General features: G+C 40.5%; 3 protein-coding genes across 7 annotated transcripts in view; all 3 read right to left on the bottom strand.

The window, feature by feature from the left end:
• LOC124480283 (deoxynucleoside triphosphate triphosphohydrolase SAMHD1-like) overlaps positions 1–19,851 on the bottom strand; it is a 41,725-nt gene that overhangs the window by 14,783 nt on the left and 7,091 nt on the right. The gene's annotated exons all lie outside the window — the stretch shown is intronic.
• LOC124480285 (deoxynucleoside triphosphate triphosphohydrolase SAMHD1-like) lies at positions 802–13,538 on the bottom strand. 5 transcript variants are annotated; one of them, XR_006957532.1, is made up of 15 exons: positions 9,961–13,537; positions 9,498–9,691; positions 9,236–9,396; positions 9,032–9,147; positions 8,680–8,750; positions 8,066–8,215; positions 4,936–5,036; positions 4,724–4,832; positions 4,545–4,636; positions 4,191–4,306; positions 3,946–4,073; positions 3,791–3,862; positions 3,518–3,578; positions 3,219–3,344; positions 802–2,211 (listed from the first exon to the last, which is right to left on the bottom strand). XR_006957532.1 is itself a non-coding variant. In XM_047039424.1 (15 exons), the coding sequence occupies exons 2-15, from the start codon at positions 9,564–9,566 to the stop codon at positions 2,188–2,190; spliced, it is 1,431 nt and encodes a 476-aa protein (XP_046895380.1). In that variant the 5' UTR covers positions 9,567–9,691; positions 9,961–13,538; the 3' UTR covers positions 802–2,187. The 5 variants fall into 5 exon arrangements, 4 of the variants coding, with proteins under 4 accessions (XP_046895380.1, XP_046895382.1, XP_046895379.1 ...); XM_047039424.1 differs by having other exon boundaries at positions 3,474–3,578; positions 3,800–3,862; positions 9,961–13,538; XM_047039426.1 differs by having other exon boundaries at positions 3,474–3,578; positions 9,617–9,691.
• On the bottom strand, positions 12,035–19,034 carry LOC124480284 (deoxynucleoside triphosphate triphosphohydrolase SAMHD1-like). Its single transcript, XM_047039422.1, has 13 exons — positions 18,875–19,034; positions 18,663–18,778; positions 18,190–18,353; positions 17,582–17,731; positions 15,938–16,038; positions 15,736–15,844; positions 15,557–15,648; positions 15,208–15,323; positions 14,960–15,093; positions 14,783–14,890; positions 14,427–14,528; positions 14,166–14,291; positions 12,035–13,244 (listed from the first exon to the last, which is right to left on the bottom strand). The coding sequence occupies exons 1-13, from the start codon at positions 19,000–19,002 to the stop codon at positions 13,224–13,226; spliced, it is 1,467 nt and encodes a 488-aa protein (XP_046895378.1). The 5' UTR covers positions 19,003–19,034; the 3' UTR covers positions 12,035–13,223.

Below are 19,851 nucleotides of genomic sequence, written 5' to 3'. Positions count from 1 at the left end.
CCTTTATGTATGCTCGCTGTATGGACTTTGATACTACAGCTCCAGTCAAGACAATAATAACACAAGTACACATTTCACAACTCAACACGGCTGATGTTTATCAGTGACAACTAGAGGTGAAAAAAGTACACAAATATTGCTTAAGTAAAAGTACCAATACTTTGATTAAATATTACTCAAATACAAGTGAAATTACATATCTGAAAAATTACTCAAGTAGTTCATTTAAAATGTACTTAAGTTCCATAAAAAGTAAAACGGGGCGGGGGGATCTCCCATGTAGTAAAAAAAAGACAATGAGTCATAAATCCAAAACTATTTGTTTATAAAAAAAAATCTATAAAAATGTATACAAATGCAATAATAACATATGATATGCAAGACCATTATACATGTATAATGTGCAATTTTAGTACAGAACATCCCATCACGTTTTCAAACAATCAATTGAAAGTGAAAGTACCATACATTGTTAGTTCTGAGGGGCCACCATTCTTTTCTTCACAAACAGTCATTTCAGGGAGTTGGCTTCTCCCCCCCTGTCTGCCTACTATCTACTATGTTTGGGTCCTACCACTCCGTGTGACATGTACTGGATGAATCAATGTGAAATTACCTTGGTTAGTTGAAGGTTGTGTTACAAGATCAACATTATCACCCATTTACCCCTGGTTTTCACCAGGTGTGCCATTTTCAACTGTTTCCTGTTGGTAGCTGACCAAAGGGTTTCCTGCTCTCGTACATAATGTTTATTCGTGCCATGTCATTGCTGGGGCTCAAGAAGTGGAATGTCCACAAATGTTGTAGTTGAAATCAAAAATGTATTTTTAATATTTTATTCCATTTTCATGTTCCAGATTAAAAGACAGGTACAGAAAAATGAACAAATGTGGAAAGAAATCAGGATCCCAAGAACTAATCGGCAAGAAAAGCTTTTAGCACTCAGGAAGTCACACTTGGGCCTATTGGCCATTATCTCATCCTGTAGAGGGAGACAAACTTAAACCAAACACTAAAATAACACGCAGGGTAAACAGTCAAACAGTGGAATAACATGATGGCTCAATAACAAGGCTCAGCCCACTACCACATCCAAAAAAATATTTGAATAGTCAATGTTAAATATGTAGGTTACAATCATGATAACGTGGTTTCAAATCCCAGACAGAATCAACATGTCTTCTACCCCCCCAAAAAACACACAAATAAAGAAAAACTTTTGATGCTTGCGTTCCAATTTATTTTCATCTAACAATAAACCAGTCTTAAATCTTGGTTTTTTTTTTTTACATAAAAACCATCTTAACTACATGAAAGAGATGACAACTCAATGTTGGAGAAACGGCAGAAAGTGAATAACGTTTGAAAAGGGCTGACTTTTTAACTTCATCATTTTATCATCTCCATTAAAACAAATCAAATCTGTTCTGTCATTCAACCATGTACACAAGTGCACCAGTGGGTGAAAGTCTTGGGTGCAGTTCCAAGACACAGCAGTTTAACAATGACAAAAAGTTACACACCTACATGCTATTTAATTAAGTCCACCACTTTTTCACCTGTAATATTAACGGACAGTGTAGTTCAATGTATATATACATTTACATTTAGTCATTTAGCAGACGATCGTATCCAGAGCGACTTACAGTAAGTACAGGGACATTCTCCCCGAGGCAAGTAGGGTGAAGTGCCTTGCCCAAGGACACATCGTCAATTGGCACGGTCGGGAATCAAACCACCAACCTCCTGATTAATAGCCCGACACCCTAACCACTCAGCCATCTGACCCAGAATGTATGAACTGCTATTGCATTCAAAGGTATGCATTGACTCGGCCAGCAATTGTTTCCCACACCAATTGTGTCTCCTATGTTGTGACAGTCGCGTTGCTTTTTTCCAGAATATGTGCTCAGATTCACAATAAACACGTATCCTGCACCAGTAGGACAATGTTTTTTGTCTTCAGGTGCCATGGTGGATCATAGTACCTGAGTTCCATTGATGTTGGCTTTTAATAGTTCTCATGCCCGCACTTAACTCTGAGTGGACGTACTCAGAGTTGATTTACCTAATTAAAATCAGCTTTTCTGAAAGTTTCCCATATTAGGGTATCAACTCCAAGTTCAGGATTAGGTTCACAGTTTGTTGAACCCACTTTCTGGAATAACACCAGATCTTCTGTTCTTGTCAGCACTCATTCTGGGGTTCATCCTGGGGTTAAAAAGTGGGTTATGAAACCATGATACAAAGCATTCTAGCTAGCTACAGTACCTACCTAACAATCTCATTGTTTGTGACTTCATACATTTGGCCAATATCTGCAAACATTTCGACAGTGTTCTGAGGTCCAAGTGCCACTGCTACCACAGCTTGAGAACCACCGGCCTACAGGAAAGTCTCCGCACTTGAGTAAAGGGTATTGTAAAATATCCTTTCTATTAGACTGTAAGAAAACATAGTGTATCTTGTGTTTACTTCACTGTAAAGTCTGGCCATTTCCACGCCATATATCCAAACATTCTGAAACTTGATATGCCTGTTTTCACATTAGTAACAAAAAGTAGAACTTATTATGTCCACTATAATAGATTTATATGTGGAGTTCAAATTTGGGATAAACTAAAACTACTAAATGTAACTTGTCATTAACCACCAGGTTAATTTGTTGTTAATCAGCACACCAGGGGAATGAATATCTTGCTATAGGGTGTTCACCAATAACAGATACTGTATATTCAAAAGTAGCAGAGATATTTGCATTTAACTGAAATGACCGGTTGTGGACATCTTTTGTGTGTGCAAGATGCAATGTCACATTCACCTTCACATTCAGGACTTGATATGTGAAAAACCTACAAAGGACACTGCCATGTACCACCATGTTAAGTTCAATCATGTGGGTGGCCATGACAATAAAGGAAAAGCAATAAGTAAAAGATAAATAGACCACACCCCAGAGAAGGGTGCTAGGGCTTTTATGATTTGGTCTTTTGGCACAACCCAGACTGGGAAGTTTTTTCTGTTTTGGTTGGGTCATTGAAGCATGCACAAAGAATCTGCTTCTGGTTTGCTAGGCTTTGTTTCATAAAATATTCTGAAACTTCATACACAGTTTTGTGTTATTATGAGGGACTTTATGTATTGAAATATGTGCAGTATGAAATATGTGCAGTATGAAATAAAGTACGTTTGTTTGACTCATTTACAGATTCACTTACCTGTGGTTTGGGGAAGTTGCGGCTCCAGTCATCGTTAATGGCCTTTATAGTCTCTTCATCAGTCTCCTTCTTATAGTAGATCCTGATCTGATGCTGTGAAAAGCTCTTGGGCTTGAGGAAGAACACCTGGTAGAGGTTACAGTTGGTTTGAACATGTCTTTCAGTAGTGCCACACTCGTGTCCCAGTTCATTCAATACTGTACAACCATAGAAGTGAGTGGTAGGAGGTTCTATTAACATCAGCATGGGTCTGACCTGGTTTTTGGATATTTTGAAAGCTTTGGTAGGGTCCTTCTTACTGTAGAAGCGCATTTGGTCAATGGGGTCGTCCTCCTTCATCCCATAATCGATTCTGATGACCTGAGGCAGTTTTACACAGGTAGAATCATAGGCTGAGTGATAAAAGACCCAGGTCCTCAGACTTCCCATCTCAAGGTAACAAATGACATCCAACATTGTTTTTATGAACTCTTTGCAAAGAGACTAAATTCCACCAATAAAAAACATTTGGAGCAATGCAGTATACGTCTTCAAATGTTTTTTTTTTAAAGGGCCAAAGTCTGGACACTTACGCTGCGTACAAAGTCATTTGCATCTAGGTTCATGCGTCTTGCCACTTCACGTGCCCAGTCCTCGAACTGGACCTGGAAATGAGACATTGCTACTCCTCTGGCTTCAAATGAATGGTGACCAAACTGAACCCCATTACATTTATACCCCCACACACCTGTGAGACCTCCCTTCGAGAGTCGGCAACAAACTTGTAGAGACGTCGGCAGGTGATGTTCTCTAGAATCTGTCTTGCCTCAGCCAGCTCAGGAGAGGAGGAGTGGAGGATCTGCTCAAACACATGGTCTACATGAGGAGAGAGGAGGAAAAAGAGAGAGAGAGAGAGACAGGTTTTGGTGTACCTCTTTTGTTATCCCTGGCACGTTTGAGAAAATGCATCAAGAGTATGAGGCTAATCTGAACCTGTGAGTTTAGAGTAGGCCTCCATGTCATCTATGGCCTCTGACATTCTGAACATTTCCCCCCCAGAGCCTTCAATCTTGATGTGTTCGTTTGCTTTAACAAGGGCGTCTGCAATCCTGGAGAGCCAAAGCAAATTGATGGTGACAAGAAAACATCTCAAGTCACAATGTAGCAATTACATCTAAGAGTGAACTTTTATTTGACCTCTTGTACAGCACTTTGTTCAACCTTGGATGTATTCAAACATTCTCTATAAATATTGATTGATTGAATGGTGGTCTCCACCCTCTCTCTATTTATACATTTGACTTCAGACATGAAGCTGTATGTGAGCACCTGCTGTACAATACTCACATGAGTTCAATGAGATTGACCACTCTGTGCTGGTAGGCTCGTCTGTGGAGGCTGAATCTGGTGTGGAACATGTCATACAGGTTGTCCACTTCCTATTGAGAGAGAGACATCAGTACGGTGAACCTTTAGAAGTCATACCCTATTTCAACATAAAGGGTTTGCCTGGCTACAAGTAGCACCTTGTCTCTAGTACAGATCTGAGACTCCCCATCCACCTCGCAGACTCGGGCAAAGTTGATATAGCGGACATGGTCAAAGTTACTCTGAAGACCTAGGTAGTAGGAGTCCCTGTGTGTTTGACAGAAGACAATTGATAAGAATATGTTTAGGAATGCCATTTCAGAGACCTATGAACAACTTTGACAACCAAGTATTTGAAAGCATGACATACCTGGCAAAGTAGTCCCATTTATCAACATCAACACCGTTTCTCTTATTGGCTATGATTTCATAAAGAAAGGACTTCTCCACTGGTCTGCCTTCGTAAGGCCACTGGAAACAGCAGAAAACAATGCTCAATGACCTCTGTGGGGTATCTTCACTCTACTTTGGATAAAGTGAGCAATAGATGTGTTTGCAGATCTATTTAAAGGTCACTTGGTTATGAAGGTTATGTTTACATAATAGAACATAGCTAACTTGGTATTAGGTTGATTTACAGTTTTTCTCAATTGGTTTGGCTCATTTCACGAAACAGAAATGACATTCTCAAAACAACACGTGCAAACCTCCAAACTGCTGGGCACTTGTTCACAACAGATTGGAATTGTTCATTCCTTTAATCAAATTGCAATTGTATTAGCACATCCTTGTAAATGACAAGTGCAATTGCCTACAGTTTGCACACATTTCAAATGATTTGGCACATCTTTGAAATGGTTAGGTATAATTGCCTTCAATTAGGCCAACTATCAATTGAAAATATCTTGCTGGTCTAAACTGACTGTTGTTTCTCAGTCAAGTGGTTGTTCTCTGCAAAACATATTGGCATAATTTCCTTGTGTACATCATCACCTGCACGATAGTTCACTCCACTTTCAAAATCTTTCAGGCACATAATACCATGAAAAACATAATGGTATATACTGTAATATGGATCTCTTGGATCATCTGCTTACGGTCATTGTCAGGTGCAAGTAAAACTTTACAAAACAAGGGGACACATCCGATCACCAATCACACAGTAAGTTTAGTTAGCTGACAGGAGCAATGCAGCAGTATAAATGCTTCCATCAAATATATAGAGCTTGTCCCAGGCCAGCTCGGGGGAAACATCACTGTTTGTGCTGCCATTTCAGAGAATGGTGTAGTCACCCACATTCCCAGTCTTGGCCCATACGATACCCAGACACTCCTGGTGTCCTTGGACCGCCTGCACTCCGATCTTATCCCTCTACATGAGAGGGGTTTGGTAGGGCCTCACTTTCTTACATTTGTCGAGGATGAGCAGGAGAGTGAGGACGACAACTAGTGAAACTCCAGCTTTGCTTTACTTTCTTACTGTATGTGTTTACTTCTTGCCATGAAATGCACCCTCTGCAACTCTGACTAGGAAGGGGTCAGATGCCTGAAAAGTACCGTGGTTACTCATACTAGTCCCCTCAGTGTACAATAGGAATCATTTGATGCTGGGATATACAGAACAGACAATAGAGGAGGTGCATTTCATGCCAGGCTTACTGTAATGCACCCCCTGCTAACTCTGACTAGGAAAGTGTCACTTGCCTGAAACTTACTGTGGTTACTCATACTACTAGTGTAGGTTATACATAATGTTAGTTTTGATGTGCTTATTGTATGAAAGTATATTGTGCTGTACACATTTCCTGTAACAGTAACCATGATGTATGGCAATTACAGTAACAATTTCCATGGCAGTGTAAGTGCAATATGTGATGTGAAACCTTGTAGGCTACTCTTGAATTACTGTAATCTTTTTTATGTTTGATACACATTTACATGTATTCATTTCGCAGACGCTTTTATCCAAAGCGACTTCCAAGAGACAGCTTTACAAAAGTTCATAGGTCAATGATCCTAAACAACGAGAACCCAAAAACATTGTGGTTAGCCAAAACATGAAGCATACATTACAGTATTGTTGCTTGCTTTTCTACAGGTACACTCTTGCACTTTTGAGGTTCATGTTGTTTAGTTGTAACTTGTTTGGCTACATGCTCTTATGGTTCTTCTCTTTGGCACTTACTGTATTTGGGTTTTTCACAATGTATGCTTCATGTTTTGGCTACCCGAAATGTTTGGGGCTATCGCGTTGTTACTGTATGATCAGTGACCTATGCACACTTGTAAAGCTCTCTTGGAAATCGCTTTGGATAAAAGCATCTGCTAAATGAATACATGTAAATGTAGATTGAGACACATTTATTCTGGAAAGAAAACATCTACTACAGTAACTGTAACACAGTGCACATAAGGGATATTTCTAAGGTTCACTGCCATACTGACAAAACATCTAAACATTTTGACCTGCAGTGTTCACACAATGCCAAAGGGACTTTTCATTTTGGGGGCACTGACTATTTGTATGAGAAAAGGATTTAGTTTTGACTGATAAGTTGTCTGTTTTAGGAAAGAGATGACCTTTTGCAGGTGTTCTATGGTGTTTTGCTGAACCATCTGGGTAATTTTGGCAAATGTATTTAAAGGTTTAAGCATGTTCTCTTTTTTCTCGAGAAATGAGCCAAAGCAATCGAGAAGGAACTATTCATTTTGGGGGCACTGACTATTTATATGAAAAAATGATTTGGTTTTGAAGCATGAGTTAACTGTTTTGGGTGAGATATGACCTTTTGAAGGTGATCTATGTAGTTGTGCTGAACCATATAGGCTATTTTGCTAAATGCACGTGAAGCTTTGAGAATGTAATTTCTGTTTCAAGAATTGAGCCAAAGCAATCGAGAAAAACTGTAATTGACACAGTGATATGAAGGGCAAACAAAATCTAAAATTCTAAAAGTTGACCTGTCATACTGTCATAGAGAGCTACAATCAAACAGAGCTACAGGATGTAAGAGTAACAGACTATTCATTTTCTATACATGTGCCGTTTTCTTTGCATCTCTCGTGTAGGAGAATTTGTTTGAATTAGTTTGGAGTGTTAAGTGGTTGGGTAATAAATTACATAATAATAATAATAATAAGTCCAAAGGTTTTGCGTCTCCTTGTCTTGTGGTTGCCTTTGGTTTTCTCCCTGACTATTGGAGGACTGAGTAAGAATACCCAAATCAACTGACAGCTTGAAGAGAGAGTCCACAAACCAGCAAGAGAAATGGTTTAGAAAGTTTTATGTTTACTCCTCCCATGTTGGGTGAACTATCAATGTCCTCAGGATCAAACTGATCCCATTCAATCAAGGGCCATTCAACCATGTTTTTGGCACATGTTAAATTGTATAATTAACAAGCCTTTGTATTCCTGGATGGGAACCTTGTGGTCGAGAGGGGAAGAAGGGAGTAGTTGACTATATTTATTGTAACAAAACTGACTGCTGTTACTGATACCTTCCCAGGAGTTTTGTCAATCGGTCCAGCAATTTGTTCCCTGATGAAGTCCAAGTCTTCAGGCAGGACCAGACCATGCTGCTCCATCAAATTCTTCAATTCATTTTGGTCAACAAGGTGGTCAAACATGGCCACGGACGCATCCTCGTGCTGAAGAAAAGAGGATTTTGGTAAACCAAGTGGAATCATATGTACATACACACGTCTACCCAACATACATTTGTAAGACAAATTTATTTTTGTATTCAGTCCTTCACCATGACAACCAAAATACAGAGAAACCAAAGCAGAATGGTTTCCTGCACCTAAACAGCATTATGGGACTGGATCCCTGTCCTATCTTGAAATGGGTCACATTTTGTTGTGAATGCAAATATATCTGACCTAAAGTAATAGTGCAGAGGTAATTTAACCCATTTTCAAAGAAGACCAGATATTTGCAATTGCTTCTGTCATTATGAAACATCTGGGAATCCCTGGCTTTAAAAAAAACTATTCAGTTGACAACAACAGGACACACAAATAAAGCCAGTGCATTCCCATATATGTTTGCCTGCGTATTATAATGAATATTAATTTGGGGTTTTGAGAAAGGGAGACAGAACTGTTTTTACCTTCCATTTCCTTCCTCTAGAGACTTTGGGGATAAACATCTTATCAAACAAATGGGAGAAAGGGCCATGTCCTGATAAAAAATGTTGGAGGTGAAGAAAGAGAGATTGTAAAGTCAGTGTATTTCTGTGTGGGACAAAGGGGAATAGATACATCTTGAGAAACAACATGGAGCTTCCTCACAGGTGAGCCCAAAACGTATTCAAGTCGGAAAGAATCTTGTATGACCCAGTGGGAAAGAGAGTGAGTGAAAACAACATATCATCTTCACCACTTTCTGCCACACCTTGAAATGGAACTCTGCAGTTCAGTTCATAGTGAGTGTACAAGGTTGAGTGTGTGTGTTTTCCTCACCCAGGTCGTGGCAGAGGCCAGCGATCTGCACACAGAGCATGTCTCTGCAAGTGATTTGAAGTTCTGGCTGCCGCTCATTCAGCTCCTGGACCAGTTTTTCTGCCAGGTGACTCACTCTAGCCCGACACACACACACACAACCAGTTAGCACAAAACAAGACCTAAATCGTCCAGTATCATCACCAAAACATTTGAATGTCCTACCCTATGGAGTGTTCAAAGCGGGTGTGGGACGCCCCAGGATAGACGTAGCAGACCCCTCCAAGCTGCTTGATGTAGCGAAGCCTCTGGAACTGGGGTGTGTCAATGATGCGGACCAGCAAAGGGTGCATTGGCACAAGCCCATATATTGGGTCGTTGAACACCTGAAAGAGTTGAAACAAAAGAAGGAATAATGCTAATTGTTCGCTTTTAATTGTACCTTTCTTTATCCAACATCAATTGTGGTGATGGAATATTAACAGACCTTTGAACAACTCTCTAAACAACACTGTGTGCTGGGAAACACCATGACCCCCAACTCGCAAGCGAGCATTTCAACCACAGGCCCGTTTCATCCATATGTAGGAATTTACAGCGCTGAACCTTTTGGATTGGTTGAGTACTGGCAGAAGCGTTTCCAGTGCATCACAACCGATGTCAGCCGCAATATTTGTGATTCTACGGCAGCCCTCAAGAGGAAGTACAACAGAATGGGAAATGGCAGAGAAAGAATATCGGTGTCACCACTCCCTGAACATGTGTGTGTTTAATCGCATTAGGAATAAAGATCAATTCTTCTTTTCAATATGGAGAACAGAAGAACATACGGATGTACCAACGACAAGTTCAAGCGTCATTAACATGGTGGATGTTGATGCTGTCATCATCTGGATGGGAACTTCCCAGATTAGAAATTTGCAGAACATGGCTGACGTCGCCGAATCTACCTGAGACAGCTGGGGCATGCCTTCGTCATGCCACATAGGAAGAGGAGATCGGATAGCCGACTGCCATGCTCCAAGTCCCGATCTAATCGAAAAAGGTGCAGCCTCTTCTCAGAAACAAAAACAGGAAGGCAGCAATTGTTTTGCTCCTCCTGTCACGCCGTGCTTAAAGTGTCCCTTTGTGATTGGCTTGTCAAACCCCAGTCATTGTCACAACGCGAATGTATTCGTCCAATCAGATGTCTGTCCGTCTCCCATTCAGGCTTCACCTGTCTTCCGCTTGTTTACACATACCGTGTTTGTTCTGTTGTTCCGCGTGAATGGAAACTTTCGTATTTGTCCAGTTTCCCAGTTGGCTACGATCTGTCCTTTGTTGATTTTTAGTGGTCTTTACTCGGTAGGTATAGTGATTTTAGTTTCGTTTGGTTCCTCACCCAGTGACGAAGGGAAAGGTAAGCTGCCCATGATAGGCTACATTGCAATCACGAAGCGATTTATCTCTGGAAACACTTTATGTTAGGAACGAGCGCTAGATAGGGTATTTGAGTTTGGCCTGTTTTTGGTTAGGCTACGTGGTTAGGGCTTCTGTTGAGGTTCAAATCAGGAGGAGAAGAATACCAGGTTAAATGCCAGACCAAGTTCTTTGTAGTTTATTGAGAAGAAATGATGCAATCAAACAACAAACACAACACACCATGGTGTCTCAATGTAGATCGGCGATACAGTTAATGTTACTGTAAGAACTGTAATACCCATAATGCTTGTCGGGAAATTGGGGGGGAGATACGAGAAAGCAAGGAAAATGAGAGTTATTCGTTGTGGCTGGAGTTTGAGTAAAAGTCTTCTCAGTTCGAACTCGTGTGTCCGTGATTCTTTATACGTCTACTACACCAAGAACCTATTCTCGGAGAGATCAAGGTTTACACTGGTGACAGCGGTGTTCTTCACGTTCGAGTTTCGTCTAAAGATCAAGATTTACATTACCAGTCTCCCTTCATAGAGTAAAATAGACAAAGGCCTTTGTGAGAAAAGTCTTGCTTAAGGGAGCTGACCATCCTAAGGTCCTGATGATCAGAGAGAAAGGGGAAGTTGGTTGCTGAGTCTCCAAGGGAACGGGGCATCCAAGGGTTGGCTGTACATCCAAAGGTGGGACAGACTAGATGGTCTGGACTTTCAAGAGCAGAGAGCTGCATCCTCCACAGCCCAAAGCATCACCTTATCTCTCATGTTGACACTTTTACTCCCATGAGCTGAGAGGCTCCCTTGTGCTCACCCCCATCTCTGGGCTCCACCATTCAGCCTCCCCAGTCAGCATGCTGATCTTCAGCATTCCGTCTCACACCAAACGTTACATTCAACATGACATGGGTTACTCTCCACGGACTTAGAAGCATCCTGTTGCAGAAGTTCATCTGTTCTTAATTAAAGCAATTGATCACATTTGGATATATGTTTTAGTATGAAGCATTACACATTTTATATACTTGAGATATTGATTGTTGTAGCAGCATTGATTAGCAGTAGAGATGTCATTCCTTTACACTTCTTTGTTAACACTTTTCAATAATGGTGCATTATGAGCTTCCAGACATCTGCAACTGGACTGAGACACTTTAGGAGTACGAGATGAATCGGGAACTACAGGGTTTAAGCAGAACATGGAGAACAAGTGAACGGATACCGCCATTTAAGTTTTTGGTGCTCTGATATTTGCTTGCAGCACTACTTGAATTACCCCTCCTTCAGCAGCTATATCTGACCTATTAGTAACTGTGCAACTGTTCCACGGAACTACCGTAGTGTGGATGGTCTGTGGTCTGTCCAGCACCAATATTAAACAATCATGAGCTCATAGAGACGGTACTTCATCATTTGTTAATAATAATGTGCCTCACCAGGTAAAGTCATGACAATGATATATTCACAAATCATTTACTAATCATTCACTAAAACAAATAGCCTTATAGTTTTTTCAGAGAGACAACATTTAAATCCACTCTTAGGCCGATGAGTTATCCTGCATTACAGTCAAAATAACGTTTTTGACGGATTGATGACTACCATGTTGTTTGCAAAACTTTTTATTTCATTTGATCAACACAAGCAAGGCCCCCTTTCTAAATGATCAAATCTTCTGAAGAACATGCCTCTCAGGCAGGAGCAAACCTCTCAGGCAGGAGCTTGGACACCTGGGCAGAGAGGAGGTTCTGCTGACTCGCTGTTCAGCTAACTAAAGCATGTGTACTGGATGTGTACTGGATGAATCAACGTGAAATTACCATTGTGTGCCATTTTCAACTGTTTCCTGTTGGTAGCTGACTAAAGGGTTTCCTGCTCTCATACATAATGTTTGGACGTGCCATGTCATTGTTGGGTCTCAAGAAGTGGAATGTCCACAATTGTTGTAGTTGAAAACCAAAAATGTATTTTTTAATATTTTAGTCAGTTTTCATGTTCTAGATTAAAAGACTAGTACAAAAAATTAACAAATGTGGAAAGAAATCAGGATCCCAAGAACTAATCTGCAAGAAAAGCTTTTTGCACCCAGGAAGTCACACTTGGGCCTATTGACCACTATCTCATCCTGTAGAGGGAGACAAACTTAAACTAAACACTAAAATGAGACGCAGGGTGAACAGTCATTGGAATAACATATTGAAATGCTCAGCCCACATCCGTTAAAATATTTGAATAGTCAATATTGAATATGTAGGCTACGATTATGTTAACTTGGTTTCAAATCCCAGACTGAATCAACATATCTTCTACCCCCAAAAAACACAAAAATAAAGAAACATTTTTGATGCTTGCATTCCAAATAATTTTCATCTAACAATAAACCATTCTTAAATCTTAAGGGTTTTTTTTACATAAAAATAATCTTAACTACATGGAAGAGATGACAACTCAGTGATTGGAGATAAGGCAGAAAGTGAATAAAGTGATTGAACAGGGCTGACTCAGTGACATTTCTTTTTTTGCATCTTAATAACTGTCATCAACTCCATTAAAACAATCAGATCAAACCAATCAGTTTTGTCACTCAACCATGTACACAAGTGCACCAGTGGGTGAAAGTCTTGGATGCAGTTTCAAGAAGCGTAGCAGTTTAACAATAAGACAAGTTACACATCTGTTCCACAGCACAATGCACAGTAGACACCTACTAAATATCACTGTGCTTCATCATTTGAGAAGAGAGCTCTCTGGGGAGAACGCTCAGACTTTCTTTATTCCTTGGTTCTCCTGATCTTCTGTTCTGGCCCTCACTCATTCTGGGGTTCATCCTGGGGTTAAAAAGTGGGTCATGTTAATGAATAGTGTGACATATGGTCCCAGGTCACCATGGAGGGACACTCTGTGGCCAGGAGGTGGAGGAATAGCCCAGACCCACCGAGCTCCAGTCTTCCTAATTAAATGTGGATAGGACTAATGACACACACCTGAAGCGGGATGGGGGTGATTAACTGAGACCCATATAATGTTTGAGGATTCTGGTTAGGAGAGAGTAGATGACGGGAAGAGGCGTGAAAGTAAAGCTATACGTTATATTGGAGGGAGTGGTGGACTATTGTTCTTTGTCCATCCACCACCATTTTGGTTCCCTTACGAGGGGGTAAGGGTACATTTTTGTTCTGTTTTGCCTCGGGTCCTGGTAGAACGACTGTGCTGTCATCACCTTCTGGAAATAAACATGCCAACCCTGATATTCTGCCTGGACAGTGGATTTGGTCCTGTGACCTGTTACACAATGAAACCATGGTACCAAGCATTCTAGTTAGCTACAGTATCTACCTAACAATCTCATTGTGTCACTGTTGTTGTTCTGAAACTCCATAGACATTATTGCATTATTTCCTACAGGTACACTTGCACTTAGAGATTCATGCTGTGTAATTGTAATTTGCTTAACTACATGCTCTTATGGTATCTTCCCTTTAGCACTTATTTTTGGTTGTTCACAATGTGTACTTCTGTTTTTGGCTACCTGCAATGCTTTGGGGCTATCTTGTTGTTATTATCAGTGACCTATGCACTTTGTAAAGCTCTCTCTTGGAAGTCGCTTTGGATAAAAGCGTCTGCTAAATGAATAAATGTAATGTAAATGTAAATAGACAGCTGTGTTGTGTTATTATGAGGGGACTTAATGTATTGAAATATGTGCAGTATGAAATAAAGTACTTTCGTTAATTTACAGATTCACTTACCTGTGATTTGGGGAAGTTGCTGCTCCAGTCATCCTTAATGGCCTTTATAGTCTCTTCATCAGTCTCCTTCTTATAGTAGATCCTGATCTGATGCTGTGAAAAGCTCTCGGGCCTGAGGTTTAACACCTGGTAGAGGTTACAGTTGGTTTGAACATGTCTTTCAGGAGTTCTGCACTCAAGTGTTCCAATACATTCTATACTGTACATTTAACCATAGAAGTGAGTGGTAGGAGGTTCTATTGACATCAGCATTGGTCTGACCTGGTCTTTGGAGATTTTGAAAGCTTTGGTAGTCTCCTTACTGTAGAAGCGCATTTGGTCAATGGGGTCGTCCTCCTTCATCCCATAGTCCATTTTGATGACCTGAGGCAGTTTTACACAGGTAGAATCATAGGGTGAGTGATAAAAGATCTAGGTCCTCAGACCTAGAATACTTGAACATATATTCTTCCAATCTCAAGGTAATAAATGACATCCAAAGTTATGATAAGGAACTATGTAACTTTGCAAAGAGCATACATTCCACCAGTAAATACTATATAATAATATAATGTAGAGCAGTGGGTTACTTTAGGTCTTCAAATGCTTTTACAAAGGGCCAATGTCTGGACACTTACACGGAGTTCAAAGTCATTCGCATCCAAATTCCTTTGACTCGCCACGTCACTTTGCCATTTCTTGACCTTGTCCATGACCTTGTCCTCCAAGTTGCCCTTGACCTTGTCCTGGAAATTAGACATTGCTACTCCTCTGGCTGATGATGATGGCTCTGGCTACATGATCAAACTTCTTACCTTTATACCCCCCCACACCTGTAAGATCTGGCCCACACACTTGTAGAGATGTCGGTGGGTGATTCTCTCTAGAATCTTTCTTGCCTTATCCAGGTCAGTAGAGGGGGAGTGGAGGATCTGCTCAAACACATGGTCTACATGAGGAGAGAGAGAGGAGGAAGGAAGAGAGAGACAGGTTTTGGTGTACCTTTTTTGTTATCCCCGGCACGTTTGAGAAAATGCAACGAAAGCGTGAGGCTAATCTGAACCTGTGAGTTTAGTGTAGGCCTCCATGTCATCTATGGCCTCTGACATTCTGAACATTCCCCCCCCAGAGCCTTCAATCAAGATGAAAGGATTTGCTTCGACAAGGGCATCTCTGATCCTGGAAAGCCAAATCAAATTGAAGGTGACAAGAAAACATTTGCGTCACAATGTAGCAATTACATCTAAGAGTGAACTTTTATTTTACTTCTTGTACAGCACTTTGTTCAATCATGGTTGTATTTAAACATGTTCTATAAATATTGATTGATTCAACGGTGGTCTTCACCCTCTATTTATACATTTGACTTCCAACATGAAGCTGTATGTGAGCCCCTGCTGTACAATACTCACATGAGCTGAATGACTTCTACCACTCTGTGCTGGTAGGCTCGTCTGTGGAGGCTGAATCTGGTGTGGAACATGTCATACAGGTTGTCCACTTCCTGTTGAGAGAGAGACATCAGTAAGGTGAACCTTTAGAAGTCATACCCTATTTGAAGATAAAGGGTTTGCCTGGCTACAAGTAGCACCTTGTCTCTAGTACAGATCTGAGACTCCCCATCCACCTTGCAGACTCGGGCAAATTTGATATAGCGGTCATGGTCAAAGTTACTCTGAAGACCTAGGTAGTATGAGTCCCTGTGTGTTTGACAGAAGACAATTGATAAGAATATGTTTAGGAAGGCAATTTCAGAGACCTTTGACAACCAAGTATTTGAAAGCATGACATACCTGGCAAAGTAGTCCCATTTATCAACATCAACACCGTTTCTCTTGTTGGCTATGATTTCGTACAGGAAGGACTTCTCCACTGTTCTGCCTTCGTAAGGCCACTGGAAACAGCAGAAAACAATGCTCATTGACCTCTGTGGGGTGTTTTGAGACTGATTACTGGCTAATTGGGCTGACAGTGTGTTTATCAAAAAAGCTAGCTGATAGCTGTGGAAGAAATTGCAATTTCCTGTTTGCTTACATTATTCACTAATCAATAGAACTAGTCATTGGATACTAGTTAGTATGTTCTCATGTAAGCTTGCTATTAATAAGAGTAGATTGTGTCTATGTGTCAGGGTTAATAGATGTTCGGGATCAGGAGAAAGTTCTGGCTTAATGTTCCTTGTCATGACTTCAAGGAGAGCTCCAACTATGAACTCTCTAGTCTGAGTGGTCATGTGTTAGGAGCTGGTCTGAGACTGGTGTAACGTCATTAATGCCTGACTGTCACTCTCTATGTTTACATTCTTGTGCCCTATAAAAGATGGTCCTCCGGCCTTCAGAGCCGAGAGAGACATGATTGAGACCTAAGCCTGGTATTGTGTTGTCATTTATTGTCAGAGGTCTGGTTTTCTTTCCCAATCTGCAGATTGATAAATACTTATTAAAATCCAGAACTCAACTGAACTTAGTCTCTCCGTTTATGAAGAGACGGACAAAACACTTTCTTCATCATAGCCTACACTCGTTTAATTTCCTTTCAATCTTTTGCCTCTTCCAGCGTTGTTTCACTTTACTTTTAATAAAGTGAGCAATAGATTTGTTCATAGATCTATTTAAAGGTCCCTCATTTATGAATGTTACATAAATACATACATACACACATACATACATAATAGAACATAGCTATGTTTTGAGTCTCCTTGTCTTGCCTTGGTTTTCTCCCTCACTACTGAGGACTGAGTAAGATTCCACTTCAGAAAACCCTAAATCAATTATGTTTGTTCCTCCCATGTTGGGTGAACTATCAATGTCCTCACGAGAATGATGTCTTCCTCTCTTCATGTCCTGGAAACTATCAGTGGTTCTCGCAATACTACAGGTATGGTTATGTTAAGTTCAAGATATTGAAACCTCAATATCATCTAAACAAATGTTTGTAAAATGTTGATATTTCCAGTTTTATATAACTTTAACAGCCTGGAGTCAAAATGACAATTTTACTTGACCAATGTGTGTCAAGGACACTGAAAACATATCATCATGTTAATTGTGTTCACCCAGTTAACCATTAAATCAAGAAAATCCATTAAATAAGAAGTCAAAAGAAATTATATCAACCATGCATAAAGAGGCGTTAAACATTTAATTGGTTTAAACTGATCCTATTCAATTAAGGGCCATTCAACCATGTTTTTGGCTCATGTTAACTTGTATAATTAACAAGCCTATGTATTCCTTGATAGGAACCTTGTGGTCGAGAGGGAAAGAAGGGACTAGTAGGAGAAGAGAGACGCACCCACGTTTCTAAACCTTTTTCACTTAAAATCACTTAATATTTACCGGTTTGGACAGGACATTTATTATCATCTTAATAATCATTCAAGTGTTCCTATTTTTGACTAAGTCTATTGTAACGAAACTGAATGCTGTCACTGATACCTCCACAATGGTTGGGTCAATTGGTCCAGCAATTTGTTCCTCGATGAAGACCCGGTCAATAGGCAGGACCAGACCATGCTGCTTCATGACATCCTCCAAGTTATTTTGCTTGACAAGGTGGTAAAACATGGTCACGGACGCTTTCTCGTGCTGAAGAAAAGAGGATTCTGGTGAACAAAGTGGAACCCATATGCACATACACACTTCTTACCGACATACATTTGTAAAGAGTCCTTCACCATGACAACCAAAATACAGAGGAACCAAAGCAGAATGGTTTCCTGCACATAAACAGTTTAGCATTATGGGGCTGGATCCCTGTCCTAACTTGAAATGGGTCACATTTTGTTGTTGTGAATGCAAATATATCTGACCTAAAATAATCATGCAGAAGTAATTGAACCCAATTTTATAGAAGACCAGATATTTGCAATTGCTTCAGTCATTATGAAACATCGGGGAATCACTGGCTTTAAAAACCTATTCAGTTGACAACAACAGGACACACAAATAAAGCCGATGCATTCCCATAAATGTTTGCCCGTGTATTATAATAAACGTTGATTTTGGGGGTTTTGATGGAGAAAGGGAGATAGAACTGTTTTTACCTTCCATTTTTTCATCTTCTTTCTTCTGTCCACTTCATCCTCTTCTTCCTTTTTTCCCTCTTCTCCCTCTCCTCCCACTTGTCCCTCTTTCTCTTTCTTTTCACTTTCAAGACAAACTTTGGGCATAAACATCCCATCAAACAAATGGGAGAAAGGGCCATGTCCTGGTAAAACAAAATATATGTTGGAGGAAGAGAAAGAGAGATTGTTGACTTAAGATGGAAAACATGAGTGTGTTTGTATTTGTGTGTGAGAGAAAGGGGAATAGATATATCTTGAGAAACAACATGGAGCTTCCTCACAGGTGAGCCCAAAATGTATTCAAGTCAGAAAGAGTCTTGTATGACCCAGTGGCAAAGAGAGTGAGTGAAAACAACATATCATCTTCACCACTTTCTGCCACACCTTGAAATAGAACTCTGCAGTTCAGTTCATAGTGAGTGTACAAGGTTGAGTGTGTATGTTTTCCTCACCCAGGTCATGGCAGAGGCCAGCAATCTGCACACAGAGGAAGTCTCTGCAAGTGATTTGAAGTTCTGGCTGCTGATCTTTCAGCTCCTTGACCAGTCTCCCTGCCAGGTGACTCACTCTAGACCGACACACACACACACACACAACCAGTTAGCAGTAAGCACAAAACAAGACCTTAGTTGTCCAGTATCACCAAATCATTTGAATGTTCTACCCTATGGAGTGCTCAAAGCGGTTGTGGGAGGCCCCAGGATAGACGTAGCAGGCCCCTCCAAGCTGCTTGATGTAGCGAAGCCTCTGGAACTGGGGTGTGTCAATGATGCGGACCAGCAAAGGGTGCATTGGCACAAGCCCATGTATGGGATCATTGAACACCTGAAAGAGTTGAAACAAAAGAATGAATAATTATCAATCAACACTTTTATTCATCCAACGTCAATTGTGGTGGTGGAATAATAATAGACGTTTGAACAACTGTCTAAACAACACTGTGCTGGGAAACAGAAGCTCAAAAGCTCTGAACCTTTTGGATTAGTCGAGTACTGGCATAAGCGTTGGAGAGCATCAACCGATATGTCAATCTCGTGGGAATTTTCTTTACTCAACGTTGTCCTGAGGGCAGAAACATTTGTGATTGGTTTAATCTGACAACCAATTGCGGGAGAGGAGAGAATTGCAGATGCGGGGCCTCCATTTCAATTTCATTTTCAGTCTTCTGGCGGCATTTTCAGTTGCACACAGCAAAGATCGGAACTGGTTATCATTTCAAAGCATTCATAAATTCAAAATAATTGTAATTTTAAAAATGTCTAATCTTTTAATACCTGCTATAGTGCTATCAACATTACGTGTGCCCATACATGTTAACCATAAGCGCTAGCTAAGCTAGGTAGCTAGCTAAGCTAGCTAGTCAAGCCATCCGGTGAGCTAGAAAGCTTAGCTAAGCTAGCTAGTCAAGCCATCAGGTGAGCTACAAAGCTTGGCTGAGCTAGCTAGTCAAGCTAAAAAGGTGAGCTAAAGCTAGAATGCTTAGCTAGCTAATCAAGCTAATCAGGTGAGCTAGATAGCTTGTTAATGTACATTGCATTAAGCTTTACTGTACTCGTTTTCAAAAAAACAATGGCTATTAAGGGCAGTGTAGTATAATTTATATATTTGGCTTTTCTTCATGGCTGTTTGGTCTCATCTGGT

Source organism: Hypomesus transpacificus, chromosome 18 (assembly GCF_021917145.1).
Source record: "Hypomesus transpacificus isolate Combined female chromosome 18, fHypTra1, whole genome shotgun sequence".
NCBI classification, from domain to species: domain Eukaryota; kingdom Metazoa; phylum Chordata; class Actinopteri; order Osmeriformes; family Osmeridae; genus Hypomesus; species Hypomesus transpacificus.
This window is presented reverse-complemented; position numbering and strand designations above follow the sequence as displayed.

What these genes read in the sequence shown, in the direction of transcription:
- LOC124480285 (XM_047039423.1), bottom strand. Translation starts at nt 9,566, where the DNA reads ATGCTCGCTTGCGAGTTGGGGGTCATGGTGTTTCCCAGCACACAGTGT. An exon ending in CAAATGACTTTGTACGCAGC is followed by an intron (nt 3,579 to 3,790) that starts GTAAGTGTCCAG and finishes AAACTGCCTCAG; the next exon opens with GTCATCAGAATCGATTATGG. An exon ending in TCAAAATATCCAAAAACCAG is followed by an intron (nt 3,345 to 3,473) that starts GTCAGACCCATG and finishes AACCTCTACCAG; the next exon opens with GTGTTCTTCCTCAAGCCCAA.
- LOC124480284 (XM_047039422.1), bottom strand. Translation starts at nt 19,002, where the DNA reads ATGCACCCTTTGCTGGTCCGCATCATTGACACACCCCAGTTCCAGAGG. An exon ending in AGATCTGTACTAGAGACAAG is followed by an intron (nt 15,649 to 15,735) that starts GTGCTACTTGTA and finishes CTCTCTCAACAG; the next exon opens with GAAGTGGACAACCTGTATGA. An exon ending in GCAACTTCCCCAAATCACAG is followed by an intron (nt 13,245 to 14,165) that starts GTAAGTGAATCT and finishes TTTTAACCCCAG; the next exon opens with GATGAACCCCAGAATGAGTG.